This window comes from Panthera leo, chromosome D4 (assembly GCF_018350215.1).
Source record: "Panthera leo isolate Ple1 chromosome D4, P.leo_Ple1_pat1.1, whole genome shotgun sequence".
NCBI classification, from domain to species: Eukaryota; Metazoa; Chordata; class Mammalia; order Carnivora; family Felidae; genus Panthera; species Panthera leo.
The window spans coordinates 18,350,784-18,370,578 of NC_056691.1; the positions used below are offsets into that span (position 1 = coordinate 18,350,784).

The window sequence follows — 19,795 nt, forward strand, 5'->3', positions numbered from 1 at the left end:
CAGAGGAATAAATGTAAAGTAGGATGGGTGTATTTCTGGACTGCATAAATCTATGACTATCAGGGTGCATTTTGCTTAACAATTCTTTTCATTTTTGCCAGCATTATCTTTACTGTTTTGAAAAGAACACATTCTTACTAGCAACTTAGCCAATTTCTTTGATCTACTAAGCCTTGGTTTCTTCTTCTGTATTATGAAACAAGTAACAGTAGATCATGTGGTTGTTTGACTTTCAGATTACCATTTTAGCATTCTTGATATTCAGGCATGTTTTGAAGCATTAGCAATGCTACTTTATGAATGTTTAGATCATCAAATGGATCTTAGATAACATAACAGGGCACTCGCATGTTGTCATGCACGAAGCCACGTCTAAGGGGATGCCACACTTAGTCAACTGAGTCACCCAGGTGCCCCTAACATGTTTTGTTCTATTCAAGCCAGTATGGGTGGAAGTAAAGTATCTTGGGAAAAAAAGTGCACCACGGGACCAAACGGGCTAGTGGTTAACTTGAACTATCTCGGCGAATGATGGACTATAAGCCCAACAGTCGCCCAGATCAACAGTCCTAGTGCACATAAGCAGCATCAAGATCACGTAAAACCAGTAAAGAATCGTGGATACTCCACGGGTGCCTGGGTGGCTCACTTGGTTAAGCATCTGACTCTTGATTGGCTCGGGTCATGATCTCATGGTTTGTGGGTTTAAGCCCCGAGTTGGGCTCCGCACTGCAGAGCCTGCTTGGGATTCTCTCTCTCTCTCTCTCTCTCTCTCTCTCTCTCTCTCTCTCTCAAAATAAATAAATAAACTTAAAAAAAAAAAAGAATCATGGATCCTCTGTTTATCAGGACAAATCGCACCTTCACGCGGCAACGGCATACACATAGTTTAGAACAGACGTGGTCGCCAGGTTTGAGATGACAACACCTAGCAAAACCTAGGGGAGCTCTGCTTTATTTCAGATTTGGGGCAGCAAGTGAACTTTTCTTAATATTTCTGTCCTTTCTTAACTCTGCATAATTCCATGTTCCCAAAACGTGATCACGTGTTTCGGTAGATGAAAGGGAATTAGGAATGGGAGTTATTGAGGAAGCCAAAACGGAGATTAAATAATGACGCCCACGTACCGTCTGTCAATCATCTGGTAGCATTTTTTCATCCAGCCCAGCCCTGGCATCTTGCGTCTGGGGGTTGCACCATTCAAGTACACAATCATATAGTCTTCAGCTACCATCAGCTCTAAAGTGCTTATTACATATCTGATCACAGGAAGGAAGAGGAGGGTTTTCATTTCCCACATGAAACAGTTCATCTTATTTACAACATGATTATATGACATTTAAATTACAGAGCGTATGACATTTAAGAATGGTTGTGCATATTCCCTCTTTACCTTGAAAAGAATGCAGTTTCCTAAGATTATTTCTCTGAGAGTGAGTATTGCTCATTTATCTGTAGGGTTATCTTGTTTTTATCTTTTTTTTTTTTTTTTTTTTTTTAATGCGCCTACACTAAAAAAATACGTAGGTTAGAACCCGAATTTCAAAAATGTCAACAATGTTATCATGTACCAAAGGCACAAGTGAATGATATAAATGAAGCCATGTTACAGGGGGAATAAAAATAACACTTTATCCAAAGGAAATGTTCCAGGATTTGAGAGTGCAGGCAAGACTGTGTTCGTTTTGTTTTCAAATCACTCTACTGACAAAAGTTCTTTTAAAGGCTTTCGCCTCTTGAGCAATATTCCTTGACAGAGATTTCATTGACTTTTCATCAAAGGCTTAGAATATTCTACATCATCTATTTCCTCCCATTAAAGATGACTATCTGCCATGCCATGCCATAGACATTCACTCAAAGCACTTTGCCATAAATATCACTCACAGGAAAAGATTTTCCATGACATAGTGGTAATCCGCTCGACTGCTGTCTGGCAGAAAACAGGCAGCAAACACAATGATTGCATTTAGACCGTCCCCATAGTATCCTGGGCGACAAACAAAAAGACATTTGTGACCAACTGAAAGCTCTTAACAAGATAATATTTAACCTAAAGGGCAAATCTGGAAGCTTTGGCAAGCGTGTGTGCATAAATGTAACAGATCTTTAAGTGAGTATTATATAGACTATACTTCTGTAAGTACATAACCTTATTTTCAGTGGTTATCATAGAGTATGATATATGTATATTGTATACAGCCTTAAATATACAGTGTGAATATATTTGCATAAATGGCATATCCATTGATTATGGATGATTATATGTGTTGTACATAGTCATGAATGGGGTATATAAATATTCAACTTAGCAAAGGATGGGGGTTTTGACTTACAGGTTTCTAATATATAATGCTTCAGTCCTTTAATGGCTAAGAGGCTCTCCCTGATCCTTTTTAGCGGTTTTTCTCAGACTCTGGTTAATTTAAAGGGAAAATCTAGTCACTGAACTGCAATATAATCAGGCTCACATACTCCAGTGACCAGATACTAGAAGGTTAACAAGCAAAACACCTTTATTTTGATTTTGTGGACTGGTTCACTTGCCTGTAGTGTCCCTGGGATCTCCAGATTCAACAGACAGTGCATTGACACGTGGAAAGTTCTGGCCAGGCCTAGAGTCACTGAGCACAGAATACAGAGCCTCATCTTTTTAAAAAAGAACAAATTCAAGACAGGCCTGGTGAAAGCCAACCTCTCTTTGCGTTTTACGACAATATGTGCTTCTGAGAAAACTTGAGAATTACTTCCTGGTGACGCGGACAGGAAGCAGAGGTGGGGGTGCTATACGCACGTGTGTGAGAAAATAAAAGGCAAGTGTGAACTCCAAGGGTCAAGAAAAATATAGGGACATCTCAGGACATTTTACCCACATCTGAAAGCTGTGTGGCATTCTCTAAGCTCTGTGTTCCCTCAGAGCTTATCTTGGACACTCATGGCAGCTGTTCGTCAAACCTCCACGGGTTTGTGCATGGAGTCTCTCGTGTCCTTCAGACTTAAAAAATGAAGGAATGCACCGTGTTTTCATTTTTTAATGTCCCTTCATAAACACTTGGAATTTTTGTCATATAACATAGGTCTGGACTTCAGAATCATTACGTACAGATTGCCTCAAAGCTCTGAGTAGGCAGACAGGACATACCCTCAAGCCTGATCTGAACTCAGTGCGTTTCATTTTTTCAGAACTCTAAATACCCCTCTGGTGATTACATGGCAGTAAAATACCGGCTGGATATAGACTTGGATGGGCTTAACTCTTGAAAAGCAGCTTAATAAGACGTTCTCTACAAAGACAGTATGACCCTACCACAAAAGAGGTGGGGGGAAAAGAGTGATACCAACTAAAAATATATCAAATTATGGGTTTGTGTGTATGACTAATTTGAGGTTGTTGGATGCAGTGTTTACTCCACATGTGTTAGAAAATGCTACCTATGTAAGTATACACCCGATGTAACCCACGTTTGCAAAACAGGATTGCCGTGGCTTCCCTATGGATTATTTGCTTTGTTCTGCCTCTTCCAACATGCAGGTAGTTACCAACTTCTTTAAGAACCAGATGTGAAGGAAGATGGCAGGAGATACATTGTAACACAAGAAGTGTTTGTTCCACCGAACAATTTCATTTAAACAGATTCAGAACCCAATGAAAATCCACAAAGGACACCGTGGCTTTGCTACACCAATGCTAACACCACAAAGGTAGGCCATTTAGACTGAGCACAATGCCAAGGACCCGGTTCATTCAAAGAGAGAATAGACATAATGAATCCAACTTAAAAACAAGCACAAAAGCATCTCTGTAAATGTAGCTGCTTGGCTCCAGGGTGTCAACCTAACTTCAAGATCATGACCACTCAGCTGCTTCGATTTCTGTTCCCATTTCTGGAGAATTTCTAATTCTAATTTTTTTTTTTTTTTTTTTTTTTTTTTTTTTTTTTTTTTAGGACAGTCCGAGGTTTCTAAACAGTACTTCAGAAGTCATCTTAAATGGCATTTCAGCTCTTTGTGTCAGTGTGCCTGTCCTTGGAATGCTGTGGTGTCACGGTCACCCAGGCTCATTAACTCGAAGGGATACTGAAGAATCAACTCGCCACGTCCTGATCATCGTCTAAGTCAGGAATGTCTCTTTATATAAAAATGCCTGAAATTCACTAGGGAAGGTGGAGTTTTGTAGTTTTGGGCAGAGGAGCTGCAGGAAGGGAAGAAGAGGCAGGAGACAGAGGAAGAGAAGAGGAGGAGAGACGGTGGAAGACGTAAGAAAGGAACGAGAAGAAAAAGACTTCTTCGGGGAAGTTCTCCTTCCCAACCAAGATCTGGTGCCATTGCCGTCAGGCTCGGGAGATATTTCAGATCGTCCTTGCTGGCAAAGGGCGGTAACTGGAAGGAATGGGTCTGTTTGCTCTTGGTTCCTCGCACATGCCTTCGAGGGGGTCGGCTAACCCGATTTCTGTGCTAATATTTAGCATATTGCAGCTTTAGTCAAGGGAAGTCGGCTGCCAGCAGCTGAAGAGTTCATTGGAAGGATGGCTTTTTGAAAACATGTACTTTAGCTCTCTTCTCAGTAACCAGGAGGTGAGTTCAGGGTGTGTGCGCTGAGGTGCATCAGCAATGCCACCGCGGGGCCTCCTGAGACCCTCTGGAGCGATAATGCAAACCTTACCTGAGGCAGAACAGACAGGCATGAGAGGGATGGGACACAAGTGTGCCGGCCGGCAAATGGGATGGAGAGAGGAGGGAGGATGTGACAGTCGCAACCAAAACATACACACACACACACCAGCCCGCAACTCTTCTCATTCTTTCCAGGGTCATTTGTCCAGCAACACTGCAGAGAAGTTACCTGAATCTCCTATAACGAAATGAGAGAAGTAAAAAAAAAAAAAAACAAACAAAACCAAAAAAACAAACACACACAAAAACACAAAAACACAAAAAACAAAACAAAACAAAAACAAGAAAGGAAACTTCTCATTATAATGCTTCGGTGTAACTGTCCATGGTTATTGAAATACATTCTCCGTCCCCAAGTTCATAAAAAGCCAGTTTCTGGCCTCCGAGTGACCCCACACTGTTGTTGATCCAAACCACCTAGACCTCTCTTTGGTTTTTTGTTTGTTTGTTTGTTTGTGCAGATAACAGGAATATTGCTCATGGGCTCATGGGTGGTGACCCCGGCTCTGAGATCACCTCTTTTGACTGCTGAGGTAAGGGAGGGCTGAGAAGCTAGGTCATGTCCCAAGGTCACAGAGCAGTTAGTGGCCAAGACAGGTCTTGAGCTCTGTTCTTCTATGTGGTGTCCAAGGCCTCCTACCATAGCTCCTATCAAGGTCACCAAAGCCGAAGACTGCATTATTCGGATACTGCTCTCACGCATGCTCCCAGCTGGCATGACCCTTGGCAGAGTCTGGCTTTGCAGCAAACTTAGGTGGCGGTTTTAATCACCCCCACCTTGCAGTTATCGAGCTGCTGCTTTCCTGTTGGCCTCAACGGGAGAACTTCTTCGTGGGAAAATGCCAGACACCCCAAGACCCGTGCTCACTATGGAGTGCTGCTTCTTACACGCTCGTCAGAAGCCAGGATAACAAACACAAGAGATTGGTATCTGGGGAGTGTCGCTTTCTCATCAGTAGCGTCTAAGAAGGAGGTGTCAGCTTCCAGCACAGCGGACCGAGCTCTGGCAAATTCAGAAGTAAAAATCTGAACTGTCTTTACCTACAGAGCACAACAGCTGTTCAGGGGGTGGCAAGAGGCAGCGTCCCGCTAACGTCCCGGATGGGTGCAGCCAGGGGCACACTCATGCAGGCCAGTGCCCGGAGGAGGCCGAGGCAGAGCTGGGGACAGGAAAGGTGGCCGTTTGTTCCAAACAACACTGGACAGACGCATGGACAAAACCGAGCTGACGACACAGAATGGAGGGGAGCGAAGGCCAGGGGAGGGGGTGGCTGGGACGGAGGGCACAGCAAACCACGTGATCCGCGACGGGTCAGCTGAATTTTCACCAAGTGTGTGACAGGCAGAAGCGGTGGCTTTTTGGTTTTTTTTTTTGGTTTTTTTTTTTGTTTTGTGTTTTAACCCAACCGTGTCGATGATAATCACTCTTTCCTGATTTGGGCAAAACACGGATGGGCTCAGGAGCGCTGGGAAGCAGTGATGTTGCTTTTTCACATCAAAGGGGCTCTTAAGTTAAGACCCCGCGTGGTAAACACACAGAGGACTACTGGGTGACTCTGATTTACTTCGACAGACTTTTCTACCTCGTTCGACCTTTTTTTTTTTTTTTTTTTTTTTTTTTGAATGGGCACAGGCTACTTTTATAATCAAGCTTTGTGTGGTTTTCTTTTTATTTCCAAAAAGCAAACAAACCCCAAATACCTGGTGGGTGGTACTGAGGAGGTAGGAGCTTCGGGGAAGATCTGGGATGATGTGCGGGTTGTGGAACAAAGGGGTTGTCGATTCTATTGGCTGGCTGGCTGTTCCCTTCAGCGAGATCGAGATGGGGCCAGCTCTCGTTCTGCAGGGCTATGCAAACGTTTCCCTTGGAGCAAACTGCCTCCTGCCCCCACAGCACCTGTCCCTGGGCCACGTGACCACCGCAGGTCAGACAGTGAGGCAGGGCAGAGCAAGGCCGTGGCCAGGGGCGCCTATGGGCATTTCCTTTCGCTATCGAGGTCGGAGTCCCTGGGGGATTCTGATACTTACACGAAGGTAGCAGTGCCTGAATGGAAGACGGATAATCTGGCTGGTGGAAGGAAGTGTGAAAAGACAAAATGTCCTTCTGCTTGGTAGAAAACAAAAGCTACAGGTTTAATGCGGCGCTAAGACGCTATTTCCCTGTCCCCCGAAGAGAGAACAATCGCCTCGTCAGCTGACACTTTTTTGGAAGAGCTGAGCTTAGGGTGGGGCCTCAGGACTGCAGGAAACGAGCGCATGCAGCAGAAAACTTAAAAAAAAGCCCTTTATGTTTCCTGAGGTTGACAACATTCACTGTGGTGCTTGTGCTCATCTGACTGTGAATCCAAAATCAAGCGAGGCTCCCGGAGCTCCCAGAAAGCACTGGAAAGACCGAACACACAGCTTTTCTCTCTCCCTGGTCCGTCCCTAAAGCAGGTGGAGGCTCTCACTGGCAACGCCTGTCATCAGGCACAGATGCAAACGGAGTCCACAGAAAAGCAAACTTCAAGCAGGGGGAGAACCGACCAGGCTGAGTCTCAAGAGACTTATTCCTAAAGCTTCTCAGAGGATTCAAAAGACCATTTCGTTTCTAGAATGACCTCTGGGGTAGCGACCTTACTACGGGTCGTAGCAGCACAGACGCGAAAGCTATTCAGGTGAACCCTACAACCACGAGAAGTGCGGTGGCCACCTGTCACCATACAATATGATTGACTAGCTTCCCTATGCGGTACTTCCCGTTCCATGACTTACTTATCTTATAACTGGCAGTTGGTTGAGCATTTCATAAGGTATATAATTGTCGAATCACTACGTGGTGCCCTTGAAACTAATACAACATTGTAGGTCAACTCTGTTAAAAAAAAAAAAAAAACAAAAACCTACAACTGACCCATATGAATTCCAAACAGACGTTATTTAATTGGACAGCTGCAGTTTTCAAGAAATTTGCACAGATTACCGCTGTCAGATATGTGGTGTGAAAAGCAGTTTTCACACTGGAAAGCTATTTTTTGCATCGTAGGCTTCTCACTGTTTATTGAGTTGCGTATGAGGTAATGCACTTGGCTCTACAGTCCCCTGAACATCGGTTGCAGAACAGGGTTTTGAGGGTGTCATGCCGCAGAGAACCCTACTTTCATTTTTCTAGTAAAGAACTACGGCTGCCCTCCTCGCCACCTCCCAGAGTCGCAAAGAGCTCCACTACCTCCGTGAGAGATGACCCTCCTGTAGGGCTCGATGACCTTCATGTCAATCCGCTGCTCCTGTTCTCCGATCACCACGGTCCTCCACAGCCGGTTGTCCTCCCGCTCCTCCTCCGCCGTGTACTCTGGAATGGACTCTGACTCTTGGCCGGAATCTTTGTTAGCTGTGGAACTTTCTGGAAGGGAAGCACAGAGCAGGACTGAGGAGCAAGACTCCACAGCTGAGGCAGTTCCACCACGGGCCATCTCCTGGCAGAGTCAACCTGATGGCACCCTCTGTTTGGCACAGACAGCCCTTATGCAGATGATTACTTTCCCGACCACATAAAAGATACTCAGTGAGGTCTTGTTTATTGACTGACAGAACGACCAAATCCATGCTAAGGCCACGCTGAGGGTAGGGACAGATGCAGGGCTAGAGATGCCCTGTGTTGGTGGGCTACGGGTGGATAGGCTGCTACCAACTCATCCTTAAACATACAGGTTGAAGACCTGTACACTGTCCTCATGGGGTGAAAGTCTACTTATCAGGCACAGGTCATTTTATTTTCCTTGGGCCACGGATCCTCGTGTATCCTGTGTGTTAGGTATCTCGATGATACCACCAGCCTAGACCCTCTCCTCACCCCCCACCCCCCCATGCTAAGACTCTTACAGAGGAGTTGAGCTCCCTTCCCTACTGGGAGTGAAGCTGGGCAGAAATATGGTGTTACTTCCTACGGAGTTTTCAAAATACGCTATGGAAAGATTTCACAGTGAGCAAGAAACAGACAACTCTGTAGACCAGAAATGCTCTGAGACCAAAAACTCGTAAGACTCCTATTTGTGGGTACATGGGGCAGTACCAAAGCCCGCTGAGCGTTCTTCGGGGGAACATTTACTACACAGTCTCGTGCATCCCCAAACAAGCAGCCATGTTAAGTTTTTGAAAGAGCAGCTGTTTCCATTTTTACTTCAACTGCGAGTAGAGTTTAACAATGGTTATTCTCTGTACGTTTCAGTAATTTGAAGATTAAAAAGATTAGTTATAACCTTCACGATGATTCTGTGAGGTACGATCATTCTTATTTTCTCATTCGTGGGAAAAGACCTTTCATTTACATTGTACTTCTATTTATTTTATGGCACTTCGATAATACGAATATTATTCTTATCTACCACGCATCAGGCAGAGGAGTAGGCATAATGGACCTGCCCGCGCAAAAGCTGACTTTGAAGTAATTTGCTATCGCGCTGTACCCTGCATGTGTGACTGTCTCATTCTCTTCATTTTACCATGAGGCTGCGAATTCCTTGGGCCTGAAAATTGTGCGTGAACCACCTTTGTTACTCACTTTCACCAACCAACCCCACGCTTAGCTTAGAAACCTGCCCAGAGCACCCAGTGAAAACTGAGGCCGCTGGGTAAATAGAGGAAAGCTTGGACCAGTTCCTGAAAATACAGGTAATCTGTAAGGGGACCGCAACAAAGCCATCATGTTCTGGAAGATTCCTCAAGACACACTCAAACGTGTCTAATTATCTGTGACTTAGAATTGCAAAATGAAAGCCAGTTGGGAAGCCGTCCCAGCCTTGTCTGCCAACACCAACAGCGACCAGACAGGCAGGCTCACTCTGGCTTCCTCTGCCTTCCCGCCAGTGCCCCTCATCTTACCGAGGACGGAAAGCAGCAACCTTTGGTTGCAGCCCAAGTTCCGCATCACTGGTGCAGATCCATCCATCTGCACTGGACTCCCTGTCTGGACTCCTTTCCTGCTCTCCCTTCCTCTTGGCTGAGGGCCCTTGGACGCTCATCTTAGTTTCCTTCCTGGGACTCTGTTCTCCATCTGGCCTCCGCGCCCTCAGAGCTCTGGGCTCTGATGTGGGCTTGTCTTCAATGTTCCTGTACATGCATGCTCTGCCCTGCAGCGAGCTCACCTTCCACCAGCCCCTCTTTATCCTTGTTTGGGACTCGCTGGCCTGCTCTAGCTTGACCCAGGTGATCAGTGTGGGGTGACTGTTTTGTTTTCTGCATGCTTTGATCGGGCTACCTCGCTTAAAAAACATTGTACGCCGTATTCTTTTTTCTGGTTGGAAAAATAAAATGCTAACACAAGTACAAACAGTACAGACAATCGTCCATGAAAACAGCAATAATCACCAGTCCTGCTCTCACTCATTATTGTTTGCTCTGTATTCTTTTTATTATGCACATGCACACGAGCATACCCCCCACCCTATTTATGATTATTCTATACATTCTACATGCTCTATACATTTTCTTTTATAATGTGCTCGTATCTAATAATATAGCCTAGGGTTCTTTGCATCTCAGCAAATATCAAGCCTGCTCATCTTTTTTTTTTTTAATGTTTATTTATTTCTGGGACAGACACAGCATGAGAGGGGGAGGGGCAGAGAGAGAGGGAGACACAGAATCGGAAGCAGGCTCCAGGCTCTGAGCTGTCAGCACAAAGCCTGACTCGGGGCTCAAACTCACAAACCATGAGATCATGACCCGAGCCGAAGTCGGTTGCTCAACCGACTGAGCCACCCAGGTGCCCTGTAGCCTGCTCATCTTTTTAAAAGCCTATTTATTTATTTTTTTAGTAATCTCTATCCCCAGTGTGGGGCTCAAATTCAAAACCCTGAGATCAAAAGTCACATGCTCCTCCCACTGAGCCAGCCAGGCACCCCTAAACCCTGCTCATTTAATTTTTTTTTAAAGTTTATTTATTTATTTTGAGAACGAGAGAGAGAGCCCGGGGGGGCGGGGGGGGAGGCGGGCAAAGAGGGAAAGAGAGAGAATCCCAAGCAGGCTCTGTGCTGACAACGAGGGGCTCAAACTCACAAACTGTGAGATCATGACCTGAGCCGAAACCAAGAGCCAGATGCTTAACTGACTGAGCCACCCAGGCGCCCCAAACACTGCTCATTTTAAAAAAGTAGCCCCAGAAGGACGCCTGACTGGTTTAGTCAGTAGAGCCTGTGACTCTTGGTCTCGTGGGTTGTGAGTTCAAGCCCCACATTGGGCATGGAGCCTACTTAAAAAACAAAAAAATAATAATAATAAAAATGAAAATAAAGAGTAGCCCTAGGGTATTCCATTTTGCCGATGTCTTTTAGTTTGTCAATCCCACAGTGATAGAACTTTAGTTTTATTCTATTTTGTTGTTCTTATAGAGGACTTGGTTCAATAAGTATCTTTGTGCTTATCTTACTTCATTTGTGCACGTGTTGCTGTAAATTAACTTTCTAGCAGGTGAATGCTGGGTCAGACACTATAAGCACTTGACGTTTTTATGGATATTTTTGTCCTTGAGTGTATCACACCAAAATATATGAGGAGTTGTTTTCCTCCAAAAACTCTGGAGGATATTAAAGTTTTTACCCCTTGACAATTGATGGTGAAACCGGTCTGTTGTTTTTATTTGTATTCCTTTAAGTATTAAAGAAGGTGACACTTTTAAGTGTTTATTAGCTATTTATATTTCTCTTGCTGACAGGGAGGCACCTGTAAGGTCCTTTGCCTCTTGTGGTCCTTACAGATTTGCTGAAGTTCTTTATGTAGAACTTTTGTCATGGTTTGCAATTCGTTTCCTGCTTCGGCTTAGCTTTAATTTTTTTTTTAATGTTTATTTATTTTTGAGAGAAAAAGAGAGAGAGTGGGGGAGGGGCAGAGAGAGAGAATCCCAAGCAGGCTCCACACTGTCAGCACTGAGCCCGATATGGGGCTCGAACTCACGAACCCTGAGATCATGACCTGAACCCAAGTCGGCTGCTTAACTGACTGAGCCACCCAGGCACCCCTGTGCTGAGCTTTTAAATTGATTTTTTTTTTTTCCAAACAGAAACTTAGTATTTTTATATAGTTGAATCTGTTTACATTCGTCTCTACGTTTTTTGGTCCTTGTTTCATAGTAAGAACGGGCACTTCTACCTAAAAGTGTGTATATATACAAATACACAAGACTTTTCCTGCACTTGATGTTTTTAAACAAGCATTATTACTCATTTTGGCATAAAAGTGTGGACCCTTTTATGGAATGCTATCTCTGTTGGCCTCAAAGAATGAGAGCTGGCAAGATGCTGGAGTTCCTTTTCCTTCCCCACCTTTTTCTGGTTGATATAAATGGGCAAAACACATTATTTAACAGCTGGGTGCACAGTACATTCTCAAAGTGTTCATTTCTAAAAGTCAACCGTATAAGCCAGTCAGAAGCAAAGATGGCTTTATTTACTCCCTTGAGTTAGCAATCTCCTCTAGATCCTAATTCTTCCACTTTACTCTAAATTACCATTCTCCCCCCAACCCAAGCCATCATCTTCTGTTTTCAAAAACCTCAGGACTCACTTATCTGGCCCCAGGGCCTCCAAATTTAACTTTTGGCCTGATGCCCTCTTCACTAAGAAATGCTTAGAAATTTTCTTTGTCTCCCTTCCTCAGTAACCAGCTTTTCTCCCCGATGACGGTTGAAGTCAATTAGGCCCCAGGGAGGAACATTTTCCTTTGTCTTTTTTTTTTTTTTTTAATGTTTATTTATTTTTGAGATGGAGACAGAGCATGAGCAGGTGAGGGTCAGAGAGAGAGAGGGAGACACAGAATCTGAAACAGGCTCCAGGCTCTGAGCCGTCAGCCCAGAGCCCGACGTGTGGCTCGAACTCACGGACCGTGAGATCATGACCTGAGCCGAAGTCGGACGCTCAACCGACTGAGCCACCCAAGCGCCCCTTTCCTTTGTCTTTTGAGAGATGGCTTGATACACAGGCTCCCGAACGTCCTTTGCTGTACAGACACCGTGGGGGATCCATTGTTGGTGTGTAAAGGGGATCCCCTAGAGGTGGGATTAGCTGTGGCCTCCAGCAGGGATGTGTCTCTGGGAACGGGGACCAGCTTTCCACAGTGTGATCAGACACTGATGATGTGCATCACCTTAGCAGACCCTGTTTGAACTTCCTCTCGTTAGAGGAAAGACATCCTGTATAGAGTTGGGAAGTTTTTAAGTAAAGTTCTTTTGGTGTCAAAGAGCAGGCAGGAAGTTTGTCTGAAGATAAAACTCAGCATAACACAAGCGCCAAGAAAATCGTCCTTTCAGACCGCACCATCTGGCCCGAGGTGGCTTGTGGGTAAAACAAGATTAACACTTGTTTTAGTCGTGAGTAGTTTAGGTGTGGAGTTAAAACACGGAACTGATTTTACAAGCTGCTCACCTGCAGGCTCTGATTATCTGGAAAAAAATGTTGGAGCACCTTATTCAGACCAAAACTGGCTGTTGTTAGGGGTGAGTTTTGGGAAAAGGGAGCTCAGGTGAGGTCACTAAACATTATGTAGGAGCCTAGGAGGAAAATAATACAAAAAGCATGCGAATGTTTCTTACAACATTCTTATCAGAAGTATTCAGGCTAAAATTCTTGATCATTTTTCCATTTCTTGTGTGAAATGCTTTTGCTGAGACCTGAATTATGGCAAAAAATAACTATGGTGAGTTTGGAAAGCAGAAATAGTGCATATTTCTCACCTTCAGATATTTTTGTTTTAACTCTTTTTTTCATGTTTATTTTTGACAGAGAGAGACAGACAGAGCATGAGGGGGGGGGGGTGCGGGGCGCAGAGAGAGGGAGACACAGAATCTGAAACAGGTTCCAGGCTCTGAGCTGTCAGCACAGAGCCCGACGCGGGGCTCGAACCCATGAGCTGTGAGATCATGACCTCAGCCGAAGTCGGATGCTCAACCGACTGAGCCACCCAGGCGCCCCAACCTTAGGATATTTTTAAGTTTCGAGAATTAATATAACAAAGCATGTTTCTAATAACAAGGCTCAGCTCTCCCTTATTCTGAAAGGCTGACCTCCTAACCCCCTCAGCATCTTCGTATGTTTAGTATCTTTGGCACTTGTAAATATCAAAGGAAGTCAAGCTCAATTCTATCAGTCCTTCAAATGATATTTTCCAACCCCTCGGACACAATTATTAAAGAAAATTTTATAGCAGTGGAGGCCAGTTTAATGTTTTTTGACAGTGAGATTCACAAGTGTTTCATAAGTAAAACCACAACGTGGGCAAACAATCTTCCAGGAATATTTGGTTATCAGCTACAGAATAAAACAGGCAAATGGCAGGAGAGTTCTTCAAGGGCTGGGTAAGGTAAGAGCCCTGGAGTCATGAAAATGGCTGGCTACAAAGACATGTAAATAAATGGAAGGGTAGGTTACCAGGCTTGGCTTTGCGTGTGTCAGCCTCATCTAGTGAAAGACCCCCTCTTATTCACAGTCAATATATTATGGAGAAGCAGCATGGCCCCAAAGTCATGGACAACAGCTCCGGGTTCGAATGCTGGCTCTGACATTTACCAGCTATCTGACCTCAGGTAAGTTGTTAAGCTATCTGTGCCTCCGTGTTCTCATCCTAAAATGGGGCAAACATGATACCTACCCATACAGCGGACATTCCCGGGGCTGAGGGTTAAAATACTTAACATATATAAATGCTTAATATTTATAAAATACTTAATATTTATAAAGCACCTAGCGCAAATGCTGGCACATGGTAAGCACTACGAAAGGGTTCATTAAGTGAATCACTCACCAAACATCTTGAAACACTGTTGCCTTCAAAACTCCAACTGTGTTTAGAACGCATACACTTGGTTCAAAATGCAAGAGACCCACAAACATGCAGCTTTCAGGCATTTACTTTGTAAGCTGGAACTTTAATGTCGTCCTCTCTCTTACACAGTCTGTTATCTATATCTGCAGGTTTATAAAACAAAGCTCTTCAGATGGCTTTCTGTGTTTTCAACGTTTCACGTTCTTGTTTGTTTAAAACAGGGCCCGGATATACATCTTATATTTGAAAATCAAAGAGGGCTTTAAAAGTCAACTTACATTAAAATTCTGTCCTTTGAATTTAAGACCTAAATGTAGGGTTGTGGTTGGTAAACTGGTTCTTTCAACAAAACATTGTCAGCTGAATACAAGGAAACGATGTCAGCAAGTGACAGCTTTAATTACCAGCTTTTTCAGCCACCGCCACTTTGCTTAGCACTTTTGCTATTTATAAAAATAAAAGGTTCAGATGTGGTGCGGCACGGAGCTCCACGACAACGGGGAGGTACAGGGGGAGAGAGGGAGGGACCAGCTCACGCCCCAGCTGTCTTCTGTGGGATTGGAGTCAAGGCGTGACTCTTACAACGTGGGCATCTCTCAGCAGGAACAGGGCTGGGGCGGCTGGGGGAGGCTGGGGTGGGCAGAGTAGCTGGGGATCAGTCTCTGACACGGTGGCAAAGAACATGAACTCAAGCCCTTTCACCTTCCATTTGTGTATTTCTACTTACAGAGTCAAACACCCAGATAACTACAGCAATGCGAGAACACAGTACCAATGCAATATAAAATCGCTATTTACACATCAGGAACTACAGTACCAGTAGTTTGGCCAGTTTTTTTTTTTTAACTTGAGGAAATAAAGCCTTATCCTTTGTGAAGGCAGGGTCTGAATCTGTGCTCGTCATGGTAGGAGTCCCGGGGCCTCAGTGATCATTGATTGAGTTACTCAACTAATTTGATGAATTTCCTAATTACGTTCTCTTACAAATGATGCTGCTGGAATTAGCACGGCCGTAGGCATCAGGGCATCATTCCATTGTGCTGTTTCCCTTTTTGACGGTAATAGTTTTCATAATGGAGTAGCTGTGGCCAGGATACTCTCACTCTGAATTTCAAATATTATAAACGCCACCCTGTAAAGCAGAAACTGTGGAATGCCATTTTATAAAGCAAGTGCTTTGTGTTTGTATATTTCTTAACAAACCCGATTTTACTGAGCAAGAGAAGGAACGACACGAGACTGAGATTCCTATCAGGAATGTCGGTGTTTGAGCCACCAACTTTTACTTTTCTTCCTTTTTATTCTTCTCCCATCACCCCCAGGTCATCCCTCCCTCCTTCCTGCTTTATTGGACGTATAGCAACAAACCTAATAAAGTCCCTGCCTCTGCAGAGCAGACTATGCAACCCGATAGTTAAATGATAGGTTTTAATTACTGACACAGGGAAAATAAAATAAGCAGAGGGGTTGGGGCGCCTGGGTGGCTCAGTCGATGAAGCATCCGACTTCGGCTTAGGTCATGATCTCACCGTCCGTGGGTTCGCGCCCCGCATCGGGCTCTGTGCTGACAGCTCAGAGCCTGGAGCCTGCTTCGGATTCTGTGTCTGCCTTTCTCTCTGCCCCTCCCCTGCTCACGCTCTCTTTCTCTCTCTCAAAAATAAATAAACATTAAAAAAAATTTTTTTAAATAAGTAGAGGGATAGAAAGTGACTGGGTGTGGGGGGGTGGGGTGGGTGGGTGTGGGAGGCGCCTTTGATTATAGAGGTCAAGGAAGGTCTCTGATGGCAACTGATTAAGATCTGAATAAAGAGAAGAACCCGGCTATGGAAGGGACTTCAAGGAAGAACATTCCAGATAGTGGGCGCTTGTACAAAGAAACTAGTAAGCTCTAATTTCTCTGCTTCTGCAAACCCAGCCCTAATTTTCTTATAACGCAGCATGTAATGGTGTTCTCACAACCCCAGTGCCTAGCACAAGGCCTGCTGAGAACAAGCATTTAACAAAGGAGCAATGGCTGTGTACAACCTCTGTGAACCATCCTGTGCTATCACGCTCTAAACTGTCAATCACAGCCGCCTATGACCTGAGATGCAAAGAGAAGATTCTAGAAACCACAGAAAGGCGCCACCAGCAAACAAATGGGACATCTGTTCCTCGTGCCACTTAAATAATCTTTCATTTCTCACGTAACTTTGGCCTTGACAACTTGGCAACTTACCGTGCCCAGTGTACTCAAAAGAATCTGCTTCATCGGGGGTATCAAGTTCATCCACATTGATATCGATTTCATCTGGGCTGTCCAGGTTATCATCAGAGAGAATAGACCCTTCACTTTGTTGGTCCAGAGAAAGATTGATATTTGGGGCAGTGAGTTTGATCCTGCGAGGAGGAGTGTCGTTAAGATCCAGAGAATTGGGAGGTTCTAAAGAGGAAAAAAATAGCAACATCAAGTACTAGACCGTATACGCGGCTGCCAACAGTGGGTGGGCCCCAGTGAAAAACATTTTTAAGGCCCTTAAGCAAAGGCACACCTGCTAAAAATCCTTATATGCCATTGACATCCCTTTCTTGACCAGCGGGCCTCAGGACTGGGCTTATCCCAGCCACATCAGCCCTGGACACATAAACATAAAAAGTGGGAGCCAGTTTTCAGAACTATCCTGTTTAGGTGGAAGAACCTGACACTGACGTAACGTTGAACTGAATTTTTATGATGCATAAGAAAAACAGCTAAGCTTACATAGATCTCATAATGGTTCGTGCAGACATCACTCCTATGGAATGAAGGCTATGAACTTTACTTATTCATCTATTATGTTCATAGTTACTCCTCAAATACTTCTCTTCAGTTCCTGACAACTCTGGGTATGATCTGTAGTCATCTTGGTATACCTCTCAATTCTAGAATTCTAACTCGGCTCTTGTCCTAAGGGAGGTGACACTGTTTCTTTTTCATTAAATTTTTTCCTCTGTATAGACCATCACCCAAACTGTGTTCCATGTAATGTTTTTATGTATTATACTTGAAGAAAGCTTCTATTGGCTGATAAGTTTGAAAAACATTGGGTTTCTGTATTATAGGAATTCTCCGAGCAGTGTTCTCCAAAAGAATGTTTTGTGATGAGGGGTTCCATGTAGCTATTGAGCACCTGCAATGAATCCAGTGCAACTGAAGAACTGAACTTTCCACATTTATCTTAAGTTTTCATTAATTTAAATAACCACATGTAGCTAACTGCTACCATATAGGACAACCATAGCCTTAATGCCTGTGTTATTCAAAGTGCATTGTGAACCTTCAAGAGCGGTGTAGACATACGGTGGCTATTAGGCTTATTTGACCATAGACGGAACATTTAAAAATCATTATGTCCCATGACTAGTATCTTGAAAAATGCCCTATTAAATACTTGGACAGAAAAAAAAAAATGACTTGCTTTTTTCATGTTCCATTCTAGGCTTGGCCGATAACATCAGGGCTCAGGATCTTGGTACGATCCTGGAGCTGGTACGGTGCAAAGGGTGACCTCAGTACGAAGCCTGAATAGGAGGCAACTGGAAATTTAAAATTCTCTTTGGATATGCCGTGAGCTATACACCTGTGGTGTGTAAGGGCTTTTTGTTTGTCTGTTTCAGCACTCAGGATACCGAGCTTTCTTGACATCACATTTTCAATTGTACACATTCTGACAGTCAAGTACAAATATGGTGAGCCTCGGTGCGAGCTAGGATTTGGTATGATGATATAGGGTAGCTACTTATCCCAGGAACTGAAAACACTGGCAATTCCAGCTGTGGCCCAGGAGGGAAAAGGCGGCCCCCACGAGGCAGCATCGGTATTCACGTCAACCCTGAAATTAACCAAATCGAGCCTACCACCCTCCTCGCACATTTTTTTTTTTTTCTCTCTCTCTCTCCCTTCACTTTTATCACGGAAATCACAAGTTGGATGCCTAGGGAATGGTTCTCTCACTGAATATGGCAGTGTTGGGATACAGAACACCCCTGAAGGAAATGAAGAGAGGCTCCTCTCACCAGGCCTCATGTCTGCAGCACTGGGACTCAGCATTCCGTCCTCCAGGGGGACGTCCATGCCTACATCCTCTGACAGCAGTCTGAAAAAGAGCAAAGCAGAGCGTGTAAACAATCGTATGGGATTTATCTTTCTCTGAAAGGCCAGCCCAGAGATCCCAGGATGACATTTTCACCTCCCTTGGAATAACCTCAGTATGTGCGCCAGGGCTAGTGTAAGTGGCCCCATTGAGAATTAAGACTTTCTGTGACTAAGACCCATGGAGGACTAAGACCCATGGAGACCAGTTTTATTCTGTGCACATAGTAAGCCATTTCTCCTACCAACTCGTGTAAGTAAGCACACACCACAGGAGGAAAAAAAACAAAATCAGAAACAGGAAAAGCAAATAACTAATAAAATATACTTCAGGTGGGCGTTTCATACTTCCTCAACAACAAAGGCAACATCCGTGCTTTGGAGTCAAGACAGGCCCGACTTCGTACAGCTCTCTTCCTGTGTGTAAATCTGAGCATATTAAATTGCTGTTGGGCAGAGAAAGCATACTCCGCTGCTCTCTCTTTATCAGGACATTAGGGATATACCCCCTACCTCGTTGAGTTGCTGAAAAGTTAAGCAATCAATGTGAAGTGCCTAACGTTCCTGCAAAGGTACCAACTGATGTTATTTCCTATCCTTCTTTGAATATTTAAAGATTCACCGTGAATTACATGTTGGTGAAGGCAGTTCTGGTAATGAGCTATTATCTCTTCTCTCTAAACGGTATTGAGGCCAGGACTGCTTATATGTAAGCCCAGGGTAGGAGAACAGGAAAATGCTGGAGAAAATTGTGACAAATGCATATGCTCTCATAGGACTACTGTTCATAGTGAATCCCCTTTGACTTATTTTTACCTCCTGTCCCTTGTTCAGTATATCCCCATTGGTCGTGATAATATGTTTTTCTTCTTATTTTTTTTTTAATTTTTTTATGTTTATTTGTTTTTGAAAAAAGGAGACACACTGTGAGTGGGGGAGGAACGGAGAGAGAGTAAGACACAGAATCCGAAGCAGGCTCCAGGCTCGGAGCTGTCAGCACAGAGCCCACCGCAGGACTCGAACTCACGAGCTGTGAGATCATGACCTGAGCCAAAGTCAGACGCTCAACCGACTGAGCCACCCAGGCGCCCCAATACATTGTTCTTCTTGATGCCTTCCATGTAACTTCACTCATCTGGGGTTAGTCCTTGTGATAGAGACATTAATCTAAATTTAAGCGTGTAAACCTTTGTGTTAGCATTCTAAATTTAATCCCT

General features: G+C 44.2%; 1 protein-coding gene across 4 annotated transcripts in view; it reads right to left on the bottom strand.

Moving 5' to 3' along the window:
* The window catches only part of PRUNE2 (prune homolog 2 with BCH domain), a 270,865-nt gene that overhangs the window by 21,621 nt on the left and 229,449 nt on the right, over window positions 1-19,795 (bottom strand). For 3 of the 4 annotated variants that reach the window (XM_042911941.1, XM_042911942.1, XM_042911939.1), the window contains exons 10-15: window positions 18,503-18,582; window positions 16,686-16,889; window positions 7,884-8,057; window positions 4,845-4,853; window positions 1,889-1,991; window positions 1,129-1,260 (exon numbers count right to left, since the gene is read on the bottom strand). In XM_042911941.1, the coding sequence (XP_042767875.1) occupies window positions 1,129-1,260; window positions 1,889-1,991; window positions 4,845-4,853; window positions 7,884-8,057; window positions 16,686-16,889; window positions 18,503-18,582 (702 nt within the window). The remainder of the gene's footprint in view (window positions 1-1,128; window positions 1,261-1,888; window positions 1,992-4,844; window positions 4,854-7,883; window positions 8,058-16,685; window positions 16,890-18,502; window positions 18,583-19,795) is intronic. The other variant, XM_042911940.1, reaches the window with a different exon arrangement.